Genomic DNA, 13,463 nt, shown 5'->3' on the forward strand with positions numbered 1-13,463 from the left:
TGTGTGTGTGTGTGTGTGTGTGAGTGTGTGTGTGTGTGTGTGTGTGTGTGTGTGTGTGTGTGTGTGTGTGTGTGTGTGTGTGTGTGTGTGTGTGTGTGTGTGTGTGTGTGTGTGTGTGTGTTGGTTTTTGAACACATGCTTGTCCATATGTGTACAAAATGTGAATGATCTGTCCTCTCTGAAGTTTTTCATCGTGCACCATAATTATACCTGCCCCAACTATACGTGTTCGTATGCATTTGACTGCCTATGGGTGCGTTAGTGTGTATGTGCGCACACACACCTTTCAAGCTTGTTGTATATCACCGCAAACCTGCTTTCAATATAGTCTCTTATTAGGTGGTGATTATCCTGCCTGCATCTGGCTTTTTTCAGCATTTGCCTGGAAGTTGGAGAGGCCAGGGGCACACTGGAAAGAAAGGAGTGAAAACTTCCTGAGCCCAGCTTTCACCTCCTTCTCTCCACCCGTCACCTCCAGTGTAGCCTTTCAGGAAAGCACCTTATATTCAAGTTGGTAATTTTCTATAAACAATCACAAATTATGACATGTAAGTGATGATCAGACAATGTAGGTTGCCAAAATATTGCAGAATTTCCCTTTCAATCAGGTTCTGCTGGTTCTCACAGCTGCACTCACGGTATCATGTGTCGGTCTTGAACTAACCCTTTAATTAATAGTCAGCACTTGTGAACTCTGGGTTCACCGCTATCTTTTGTAGTGCAAAATAATCTTAATGCAAATAGAGAATAGTTTAAACTTTTTACTGTGTCTTCCAATATCTGAGAGACTTTTGAAATATACATTTTTCAAAGAGATCTGGATGAAACCATTTTTTGCACAAACGATAATCACCGTGCTTGGCATCTAAAAGCAAAATTGATATACATTGCATTTCCACGCCCTAGCAACAACAGAGACACACACATATACACACACGTTCCTGTTTGTTACCCATACTCCTACTTGTGGTAAAGTGCCCCATTACAAGATGCAAAATCACCCAAATTGCTACGCCATGATCTAAAAAAAATTAATTTTATTAAGCAAAACAAGAGACAAACTAGACAGAAAAGAAACAGATAATACATAGTGTGGCAGGATCCCGAGGGCCTGGCTGGGACCTTTGTAAGCGTCCATACATCAGCTGTCTCCCGACAGGCTTCCAAAGAGCCGTAACAGAGAAACACAATAGACTGGACAGATGGTCCCAAACAAACTGCAGTGGGTTTGATTCTATTAAAAGCTGTTTTCCTCATGCCAAACGCCAGCAAGTGTAGTGGATACATTGTGTGATCATTTCTGAATGACTAAATGTGAGCTTATGCGTGTTTGACTACCAGCTTCTGGTGTTTCAATAAACCCTCTGGTATTTTTAGCCACCAAATGACCATTTGTAGCTCGAGTAAAATGCAAGTGTGTGTGTGTGTAGTTTACTCGTAATTAGGATACAATCAAAGACAACACATGATTATGAAACACAAACAGCATGATGGCTGATTTGCAGTCAGTGGATAGCAGCCAACTCTGTGGGCCATGACAAACCTTTGGATGGTAACCAATAACCAGATTAACATAAAACAGACCCAGCCCTACACCCCCCTACCCCCTTGTCTGGTACTCCCTGCCTCTCATCCTGTCCTCCTTCCTCTCCCCTTCATATGCCGTGCTAAAGAGCAGCTCTGACACCTCAGAATGATGAACTCCTTCAGCGCGCTGACCTTTCTCCTTTGGACTAGTCACCCGCCCTCCTGCCCTCTTCCATGTAGATGAGACAGAGACAGATGAAGATATTTTGTAATGTGTGTACATGCGTCGGTGTTAGTGGGGATGGTGGGCGGGAGTGTCATGCAGTGACACAGTGAAATTGGTTTTGCTGTCGGTGGATGGTGGCCGTCCCACCTTCAGATCAGTAGTCATCCAGGGAGATTAATCCAGACACAGGGGGACTATTGGAGAGCAGCCATGACAAGCCCTGAATGAGAGGAGGGAAACAGACAGGTAGACAGTCACATGGGGCGGATGGGTTCATGACAATGATAAACCTACCAAGATTGCATCCATATATCTGTGTGTAACTTTCACGTTTAACATACAGATTGTCGGACTGCTGTGGACATGAAGGATGAATAATGTAAAGGCCAAGTTTCTATACCATGACATGGAAATATATCCCACATTTAGCACAATTCCTACACTCAGAATTATCAACCAATTTTTGTAGGTTTGGTGTTGCTCTATTAGATGATTTCCCTGGTTAGAAAACAATCAATCCAATCAAAGCTGCTGCAAATGGATCTAATATTTTGACATTACCATGCTGTGTCAAACAGATCGGGAATTCAAGCTAAAGTGCATTAGCTTGTCAATCAGGAATGGTTTGATTGACTCTTTGAATGCAACTGGTGTAATTTGCTTTAATGCTTGCACCCCATAGTCTCAGGTATCAGTACAAATGATTGAAAGCATCAGTCATTTGTACATCAGTGTCTGCTGTGAGTAAATGTCTATAAATCGACTTCGTACATAGAATTACTTACTATTACAAAGTGTTTTAAAATTGAAATACAATTTGTTTCATGGTTGTTTCTGTATTAATAGTGTGTGGTTTGTGCGCTTGTTTAGCAGAAACATGAAATGAGGCACTGGAGCTGAATTGCAAATCTAATGGATGCAAATGCATGTAACATTTTTTTATTCCGCTAGTGACGTGAAGGTGGCATTGTGATGACAAATATTGTCCCTTTGGATTCAAGTCTAAATGCTGGTGTCCATTAGCAGTGATTTGACATTTTGAAGTGACCGTAAACAATATCTACTGTGCCTTCTCATCATTCTCCTCTTTGCAAGACAGTCCAAATGAGAGCATGAGCTAAGTGCCTGTAATGTAAAATGAGTGTCAGAAGTTGATGAATATGGTATCATTAGCCATGCTTGTCTTGCTTTTTCCGTTTTCTGCTCTAATTGGCTCCAATTTATAATCCTCCACCTTTGGGCCATCCTTTGTAATTCTGTCTTGTTTCGTTCTATAATTGGTTGAGATCAGTGCATCTCACAGGTCACACAGACGGAAGAAATCCTCGGATCATTTTTTTTCTATTTAACTTGACTGAGAGTTCACATGAACACCTTTGTTTCATAGTTATTCAAATAATTTTACTTAGTTTCTGATATTTGGTGTAACCAGTACCACATACATATTTTTAGGTGGCATGTATATGTATACATATTTTGAAGTTCTAATCCTATTAAGATTGATCCTAGATGGTAAGTTGTTGAAGAGATGTCTTTTGAATTATTTTTTTAGGAACTGATAATATATAGGAATTACACCAAGACTAAATTGCTAAAACTGTCACTTCCATGCATCATTTTCTTTTTTTTTCACATTGAGTATATGAGGCAGAAAAGTCACACCCACAATTTTATTATTTTTCAGGAAAAAATAAGCATGAAATTCTGTCATTGTTCATTTGTTTTAAATATAAATATGTAATTTCTGACCTTTTATATGTTACTGTTCCTCTCAGTATGACTTTAAGATATACCTGTGTCCTTACATGCTTCAAGCACGTGTCCGTGTGTGCATGTGTGTTTTCAGTTAGTTTTCAGCTGAACACTGTTGGCAGACCTAACTCTGTGTGTGTGTGTGTGTGTGTGTGTGTGTGTGTGTGTGTGTGTGTGTGTCTGTCTGTCTGTCTGTCTGTCTGTCTGTCTGTCTACAGGTCAGCTGTCCATTCCTTGTGCTCCAGAGAGACTAGAAAATCCCCTGAGCCAAACCTCTAAAGGCACTCATCCGGATAGAGAGGTAACTAACTTCTTACCCACACACACACATACAGTACACACAGCAAAGCGTATCAGTCACTCTGGGACACTGAAGTTTAGAAGTTCAGTGGAATTTGATCTTTGACCTTCAGACAAAAACAGACGCCGAGAGTTGAACAATTACTCTATTAGGTTAACACATTTAACAAGTCTGTCTTCTCACTAAGTTAGTGCAGTTCAGTTTGATTCAAATCAGTCTGTAATTTGTAGGCCTTTCACAGGACAGCTTTGTGATTTTCTATATTTTTTTTGCAGTCAATAAATCATGGTAAAAATCTAAAGTAACAATAAATTGATCCTGTCACGTAGTGTTGTCACTTAGCAGTACAGTTCAGGCGTTGTCCAAAAACACACCACTAAGCAAGACTGTTGAACTGGTAAACTTGCAGAAGCCAAGTGTCCAGTTACTTGGGAATCCTTATGATTTGATAAAATATGTTTTATCTCACACGTAATTCCTTCAGTATTTGCATACACTGCAAAAACTCATAATCTTACAAAGTCTGTTTGTCTTATTTTTAGTCAAAATGTCTCATCCCACTTGATTTAAGATAAATTCACTTAACAAGTGACATTTCAACAAGACTCTGTCTTGTTGGACTTGTTTTAAGACAACACATCTTAAATATCTTGTTAAGTCAAACAATCTTGAAATTATCTTGTTTTGAGTTGAATTTTACAAGAAAACTCAAAATAAGTTTTACCCTCGTGTTGTCCTATGGGTCAAAATTGACCTGTTTTAAAGTTTGAAAATGTGAGAAAAAATTATTTTCACAGTGAAACTTCTGATGTCCACATTTTCAACATTTTTGGGAAATCTTTAAACATTTTTTGGTGGAAAAAAAGAATTGTTAAAAATGTTTCTTAAGAACATTCACAAAAAATCAAATAAATATAAAGTTTAAAACTGACCTGAGATCAGATAGATATAAAGTTAAATCTAAAGTTTAAAACTGACCTGAGGTCAGATAAAGTTTAAAACCTGAGATTAGATCAATATAAAGTTTTAGTTGTCCTGAGATCAAATGAAGTTTAAAACTGACCTGGGATCAGAAAAAGTTTAAAACTGACCTGAGATCAGAGAAAGTGAAAAACTGAACCGAGATACATATGAAGGTTTTGCAAATATTCAGAAATTTGAGAAATTCTTTTGCTGATTTTTGGGATTTTTTTCAGACAATATTATAGAATATAATAGAAACAATAATTTTTGGTGCCCGTAAATGAAGACAACAGGGGGGTTAATACATCTCAAATTAGGAGCTTACATGAAAGCGAAAATCTATTTTGTGTGAAAAACTGCTCTTTTCTTTTTTTTTTTTTTTTTTTTTTTAGCATATCTGGCTTATTTTAAGACACCTAAGCTTGACAATCCAGGTAAAAATATAGCTTAAAATAAGTTTTCCCAGCTAATTTTGAGATTTCAAGATTCTAAATATCATATCTTATTTCAAGAAATCTTACCAAGCCATTTTTCACTTGTTCTATTGGCAGATTTTTTTCACTTATTTCAAGGTAAAAGTTAATTGAAATGAGTTTTTTCTTTTTTTGAGAGGGGCTTTTTTTCCAGTGTAAACCCCCTCATATTATACCTGATGCTTGGGAGCTTAATATAATATCCAATATTTTAATATCCAGATATCCAGTATTAATGCTATAATAAATAAATGGAAAAATTCAATTAATCAAGGTCTTTATGCTTTAACTTAATAATTTTATTTTTATAAAAAATGATTTACATAGAAGTCAGTCATGTGCAGTGATATACTTCTTAGTACTTTATAGCCAATGCAGCTGAACCTAAAAACAAGCATAAATATTAAATAAAATGTGATTATAATTTGTTCAAAATAACTGAATTAAATTTCCACGTTCAATTGATGCAAGACCCATTTCATTAGAATTGTATAGTGTTAAAAAATATATACTATTAATATCATTTTTGATGGATTTTTGTAAAAAATATCATCAGATGCTTTGCAAATATTAGGAGTAAAACTGCCTCACTTCACCAGGTAAATTACCAGCATTCTCTAAAATGATCTTTAATAAATTTGAATGCAGTGATCTTGCAAAACAAAACTACTTACAGGGCACAGCAGAGGTCCCTTTCTCGCTCTCTCTCTCTCACACACACACACACACACACACACACACACACACACACACACACACACACACACACACAGACATACACAGGCATACACCCTAACACATGCTCGCCAACCGTTGACCAAATGCCTCTCCGCTGAAATAAATGAAGCCTCCAACTCTCAGACCAGACTCTGTGCATATCCATGTCCCCCTAGTGGCCAGCACTAAAACCACATACATATTGCTGCACATATAGCACTTTGCTTCATTCAAAATTTGAATTCCTTTACATCCTAATTTGGAGAAGCTGCAACATCTAGGTTTACATAATTGTGACAGTGAATAAACCTAACGGTGTAAGATGTTTGTAAAACAGCCGACTGCTTTGTTGAATATGAAAGCACACTTTCATTTAAGTACATTTGCATTGAGAAAAATGTTTTTTGCATGTGGTATCGTCATGTTTATGATCAACAGAGAATGCTTTGTGCTTTAGAGTGACACACTAAAAGGTTAAGTACCTTGCTCAAAGGCACGTGAATGGTTAGTCTACACAGGGGTGAGAGTGTTTATCACTTTACCTCCTCACGCTTTCCCAATTGATGCAGTGATTAAAACCTGGCCATGCCCTCATTCTTGAAATCTCGTCAAGTGTTTTTCAATCTTTATGCTGTATTCTGCCTGACAAAGTAATAAAAGTAATTAATTAATCTGATATAGTCAATAAAATATTTGAAAAATGTGTTGTTAATTATTGTATCATGTAAATTACCAAAATAGCCATGTTATTTAATTTCACAGAATACAAAAGATAGTTGGTTTTATTTAAAGGACTTGTTTTAATTTACAATTTCTATTATGAAATAGGAAATCGTGAGCTCTGAATTATAAGTGAAAGCTGGATAAATGTGTATAATGAAAAGTAGCAGAGTTCTGAGTGAGCTGGTCATGTGTACATCCTACCTCTTCACTACAAAGGAAATTAGCACATAACTGGCAAATTTTCAACTGTATAAAGACAAAAAAGACAAAAAATACAACAAAGCAAGCACAGATTAGGAGTGAATTTGAATTTAAAAGAAGAGGTTGTATCTAATCAAAGCAGTAAATTTAGTATATTTGCTTTGAGTTAAATACTGCTTAACACAGACTCCAAGATTATCGACTTTTGTCAGCGCTCAGCCTTCTCTTTTCCTCGGCTTCTTTCACCCTTGGCGAACTGCTACCGCACAGCAACTTTCAACTGTCCTACTTTTAAAGTGATCGAAGCTGACTTTGCTCTCCACCCAGCTTTGTTTTTCTTCTCAGCCGTTGGGTGGTCCATGTCTCTCTCTCTCTCCCTCTTTTACTCTGTCGCTTTCTCACTCATTGTCAAGCTCACGGAGTCTGCTTCTCTTTGAGCACTATGAGACCCAGCCATGGTCCGAAACTCGATACCTGAGTATACACAATTAAGTTCACACCAGGGGTTATTGGGTGGAAGTGTGGTCTCATTCCATAAAATGTGCGAGCCAGGATAGAAGGGTGTGAGCTGTTTATGTGTGGCTGGTTAGTTGGTCAAGGTTAACTAAATTACGGGAGGTGGAGATGGTGTGTGTGTGTGTTGTTGAGTTGGCCCTCTGGTTTCAGCACAGGAAACAGTTGGAGGCTCTGCACTGGCTGCTAGTTGCACTGGAGATTTGCTTTGACAGGTTCTGCTGCCCAAGCTAATCCAAAATTAGGTGTTTTTAAATGTTGCAATTGTTTTTAGTTGTGTGTAATTAATGATGTGATTCATGATGTTACATTTTTGTCAGTCATTTCGTGCCATGTGCAAAGTCAACATGAACTTGGTGTGAGTCAAACACATTTTTTAGGAACAGTTTTGTTTTGTCATCCGATCAGAATAAAAGCTAACACTTTTTTTTTTAACCACCTCAGTGACTGATTCATCCATGAAGAATGTAGCAGATGATAAATGTGACATGCTGTTTGTTCTTAGCTTTGGTTTGTTTTTGTAGGCGCTAGGATGCTTTGTGTTTCAGATATGGTTAGTGATGAACATCAGAGTGTATTTCCAAAACAATTCAAAGCAAGTAAAACATAACTACAGTAGGAAAAGCACCGTGGAAAATATTTCTTCATTTATCTTCCAAAAAAATGATTTTAAATAATCGTATGCACACATACTATAGTACTGTTTTAATGAACCAGAATTTAGATGTCCGTGTGGTCTAAAAAAAACCTGTATCCCTGGTTTTACCCAAACAACTTCACCCCAGTTGACCTTTTCAGCCTGTTGAGTGTTTCAGTGTTGGACCTGTTAGCCACAGTACCATTCACACGCGATTGGGAGTCCCCTGACAGGCCAGCTGGAACCTCCAATCCACCCTAACACACACATACAAAAGAAATCCTCCATGGAGCCACCACTGGCCAGTCAGTCTGTCAGTTGTTCACAGGGAGGGTTTTGTCTGTGTCTGTGTGTGAGTGTGTTGGGGCTTCCTGTTTTGGCCTGTGTTTTAGTCCTTCCTGGCAGGGGGACCACTGGTGTCATATCTGTCAGGCTTAGGATTAGTCAGAAACATCAAATGTACACTAGCTTAACATTGATATGGAGATTTTGCAGTTAATACCTGAAAACTTTAATCATTTTTCATGCAAAAAGTGTATTATATTCCTATTATATTTCTGCCATTGTGGAAAATTCTGTAGAACGGCACTCAAACTGACTCAAAAGATCTCCTTGGAAAGCCTGCTGTGCTGACATTTCTTCTTGTAGATAGGTCAGCAGCACTTTAAAACTGGATGAAACAAGTTTTATTGTTTGTATTTTATAGACTTTTGATTAAAATTCCCTCTTACCAAACTAATGACTTTTCTAGACAAACAATAAAAACACACATCCTTGTATGTGGTCAGCAATTAATTTCTGTTGTATCAGCGGGAGAGAAAATCAGTCAGTTATTTTCCAATTTGTTGTAAAAAGCTAACATTTGTCAGAAATATATATGTTTGTCCATATTATATACATATATGTTATGAATTGCATTGGTTTTAGTCTTTTTTGTTATTTCTTGACCTGGTGTTTTTATCATTTTCCCAGAGGCACATTCAAAAAACTGTCTAAATCAAATGCATACAAACAAGGCTTTCGTCAAGACGCCCCAAAGTCCACCTAAGTCAAATCTAAGGTATGTCTAAGACAAAGCAGTGTTTTGTCTCAAAGACCCCAATGTCAAGCCAAGCCTTATACCAAAAGCAGTGAACACAGAATAAAGCAGGAATGACACTTACACTTCGTCTCATCAGTCATTATTGGATGCCAGACACACCAAAACCCATATGTACCAACACATATTCATTAACAACAGTACACCAACAGTAATATTACAAGAAAAAAAAATAGAGTTCACATACAAATGTAAACATTTGTATGGAGCATTGAACATGTAGAACTGAGACAGACATTGTACTTGCATTTCAGTGGATCTTTAAAGAAATGTTTATTATGCTTCACTACTTTTGAAAATAATCAGTTATAAAGCAGCCTGCAGTTTTTCTTTTATGGTGTTATCAGGAGGATATACAGTTTTACTTTTCTATGAGTCTTTTCTTCTAGAGGCAGTTATTTCAGTTTGATTTCTTAAAAGAAAATATTTTCACTCTCTTAACCCCAATAAACTGGAGAGAGATTTATTAAACTTGTGGTAAAAGTTCACAGAATCATTTATCAGTTAGTGTTACTTTTTACATTTCTGTGTCGTTTTAATCAAACATAATTATTTTTTTTTTCTTTCACGAGGATGGTGAGCTAAAACTCCTTCCACTCCTGCATCCTTCCTCATTTAAAAATGCACATAATTACATGTACACTGAATGTTAGTACCTCGCACACCAACACACATACACTCTTCATGAGAGGTGTTTATGCCTTAGGGGAGCACCAGTCATGTTCCATTAATCCGAAGCAACCTGTGGTGATTGATCAATTAGCCCTGCTTAAAGCTGGGGCTCAGGCTGATCAATAGCACTGATCACCAGCCAAAGGTTTTTCATTAAGACCTGCTGCTCTGCATGAGTAGACTCCATTAGCATAGACCAAATGGGCTGTGAGAAAAGCACAACCTGGAGTGAAAAAACACACACAGGACACACAGTTTTGCCCTCTGTTTTGGTCATACATGTAAGTGCAGGAAAATGAATATGTAAAACCACATAATTAGAATTTGTATCATTTCCAAAGCATTTGTATGACGTCTTTGCGATCACATGCATTGTGTGTGTTATAGAGTCACGTGTATTCCATTAAAGGGAGTCTGTTCTATCATATGTTGAAAGCACTGCTGTTGTAATGAGCTGAATTCTAGTGTAACATAACTAAATGTAAAGCAACCTGATTTCACACAATCACCACAAACTGCATGATTGAAAATTATCGGAAAAAACAAATTGAGGCCTTTCTGTCACAGTGACAGTGTGATAGTGTTCACAAGTGTGGCACTTCTGGCAAGGCTATGGTGCAGAACTGTATTTGATTATGCAGGCTCTTTTGTTGTTGCTCTTTATGTAGCAAATGCAATGGAAAAAAGTTTACAAAACCTCTAGCATCGACCCTTATTTTACAGCATTGACTATAGAACCTTGTATGTTAAAAGCCGATTTCAAAATTGTAATATTTTTAATGGTAAATGTTGTGTATTGCCCTCTTCTTCTTGGACTTGATTGTTTAATAAGCATTTAAAAAAAAAGAAATAACAGCATCCATTGAAAACAGTGTTGGTGCATTAATAGTAGAATCGATGTATCCAGTTGGCACCTCAATCTTCTTTAGTATCTAATGCTGGCTATTTATTTGCATTATAGGTAACCGTGACTATCCTCTGATCAGATTATTTCAAATATCACTCATAAATTCAGAGTGTTTCTAAAATACAACCTGAGCAAGAGTCATCGTAACTACTCTTCCTTGGTTATTCATTGAAGGATGTTCTAGAAAAGATTGCTCTAAAAATATAGTCTCAAAATATAAACATATATGACTCATATTGCTTCTAAATAGTCTTTATGGTTCCTGAGTGAGAACGTCTGGCCTTGTTTCCCCTTCAGCCAAGTCATCGTCAGCCTATTTGTTACTTACCTGAAAAACAGCGGATGTTGCTGCACTACAGCGATATGTCTGATCCACGACCCCCCCGAACCCACGGGATCATCCGTAGCCTAAAACAAAAAAACACCGGTCAGCCACCACTGACAAACTCACCTTTCTCACCCTTTCCTTACCCTCAGAGGGGCCAAGAGCCATTGTTTCACTTAAACAATCCTCATTGAATTAAAAACTGGTTGCATTCTTTGTTCAGTGAGGCCGATGCGTACAGCTGTCATGGGTCCTATCGTTAATGTGCCATCACTGCACCTCACATCCTCAGCAGACACAGGCAGCAACTGACTTTATTTCCTCCATCTGTAGGTGAATGTGTGTGCTCATGCTGCTCTGTGGCTGTGTGTGAGTGACTAATGTTGTACACGTGTGTTGGTAGATGGAGTGAATGAGTAAGAGACGAGATTGGTGGGTGGGTCATGGTGCATTTGTGTGCGTGTATGTATGATAGTCAGCATTAAATCCTTCAACAGAGAAGAGAGCAGATAAGCGCCGGGACATGAGGTGCTTTAGTCAAAGCAGTCAGTTTCGCCACTATACAGGAAAGGCTGAGAAAATTCCATATTTAATCTAACCTATGCATCTCTTCTGTATTATATGAGTGACCAAAGTCAGTGTCATTTAACATATAACTAATTTTCGTATTTAGCCATAGAGAGTGTCTGTGTCCAAAAATCTTCTACGGTCCTATCAACAATCTAAAATAAACTTAATGCTTGATCTCTGATGAAAACTATACAATACTGAATTTATTGAAGTCAGAACAGTGGGGGACTCTTTTGCCTTCAGTTTATATTCATATGAAAGGTTTCTTGACAAGCTGATACTCCTTTGATTTGTTGTTATTGTACTTTGTTAAGTATGTGTATGGATGTGTCTTATTTTAGGTGACTGGTAAGCCTAATGGAGTGAGAGACTGGTCCTAATGTAAGGTTGATCCTCTCATCATTTAAACTATATGGCAGGCTTTTTTCCTTAAGCATTAAGTCCTACCTGTTTACACAGGTAATCAGACCATTAATGAATGATAACTGATAAAATAAAACTCTTTGAGTCTCCCAGTAATCAAGTAATTTATTCATTTTGAGGAAAATTGTTTATATTTGTAGTGAAAGCTCTGAGGGGACATGGTAAAGCAGGACCTACTATTAAGATGTTTATCCATATTTCCAGAATGTGGTGCCCCCTGGCATCATTGATGAGTAAAGTACACACAAGCCTGATTTATGTTAAAAGAGCTCTTAATAGAAAAATTAAAGGAAGTGAAAAATATCAAGAATACAAGATCCGTGCAACAAAACCTACCTTTGTAAAGCTTGTAAAAATCAGTTTATGTTGAGAGTGTTGCTTTGAGGTACTAAAATTACCCTTGAGGTAATTTTGTGGGTTGCATTTGTATAGAATTGCATTTTATTGTTATTTATGCCATCGCTGAAGGATTTAAGAATGGATACAACAAAGCATTCTAGGATTTGAACATGATTCAAGCACAAGCGATACAGTTCCACAAGTGGAGATGCTTGTGACATTTGCGTGTGTTTGTATGCATGTGGCTGTGCTTGTATCGGCGTGTGTTTTAGCGGGAAGGAAGGGAGTTGGTCATAGAGATACTGAGGCAGACAGGAAGAGATCATCCTGGTGTTACCATGGCTGGGGTTAAGCCCTCTGACTCCCCAGCCTCATACATAGTACACACACAGGTTACTGCTCAAATGCTCACACAAACACCGACGCATGCAAAGCTCCAAACATAAATGCCTTCTTCCTCATGGTCTCTCACCTCTGGCCTTTTACTGTCTTGATATGAGGTGCCACACAGCTACTTTGTGACTAATTGCATTGAAGTTCAAAGAGTTTAAAGATTTTTTTCTTTTTGCTGGGATGGCATGGCAACATAAGGACATTTCCGTTAGCTGTGGGTGGATGGGTGTGTGGAGGTGGGTGGGTGGGATGGATGGACGGATGACACTGTATACACCCCCACTGGGGAGAGGAAGTCCCTATCAGAACACAACAGGAAAGAGACAGAGCAAAAACAAGTGCATGTCTTTTTGGACATTAAATCACTTCCTGTAGAACTCTGGACTGCCTCCCCCACCATCGCCAGCCTCCACCTCTCTGCACACTTTAACCACTCTTCTGGCAGATGGAGAAATTGATCACACCTTTAATCTGGCTGTGTAGAAGTGTGCATGTTCCTCTAATCACTTATGAGCGAAATAACTCATCTCGAACAGCTGTTGTTATCTTTTAACAATGCAAAATACCTTTGCTTCAAAAATAGAATCTGTTGCCTTATGTCCAGTGTTTATACGAGTCTGTGCAGCCTACCAATCTGATTTATCGCTGTGACTTGCAGATGTGATGAGTATTGTAGGATGCAAGGGCTATATAAATCCCTGT

At 37.9% G+C, this 13,463-nt stretch overlaps 1 protein-coding gene across 3 annotated transcripts in view; it reads left to right on the top strand.

The window, feature by feature from the left end:
• Positions 1 to 13,463, top strand: part of LOC111582318 (adhesion G-protein coupled receptor D2) — a 103,497-nt gene that overhangs the window by 77,808 nt on the left and 12,226 nt on the right. For 2 of the 3 annotated variants that reach the window (XM_055015894.1, XM_055015881.1), the window contains exons 24-25: positions 376 to 510; positions 3,724 to 3,806. In XM_055015894.1, the coding sequence (XP_054871869.1) occupies positions 376 to 510; positions 3,724 to 3,806 (218 nt within the window). The remainder of the gene's footprint in view (positions 1 to 375; positions 511 to 3,723; positions 3,807 to 13,463) is intronic. The other variant, XM_055015890.1, reaches the window with a different exon arrangement.

Source organism: Amphiprion ocellaris, chromosome 2 (genome assembly GCF_022539595.1).
Source record: "Amphiprion ocellaris isolate individual 3 ecotype Okinawa chromosome 2, ASM2253959v1, whole genome shotgun sequence".
Classification (NCBI taxonomy): Eukaryota; Metazoa; Chordata; class Actinopteri; family Pomacentridae; genus Amphiprion; species Amphiprion ocellaris.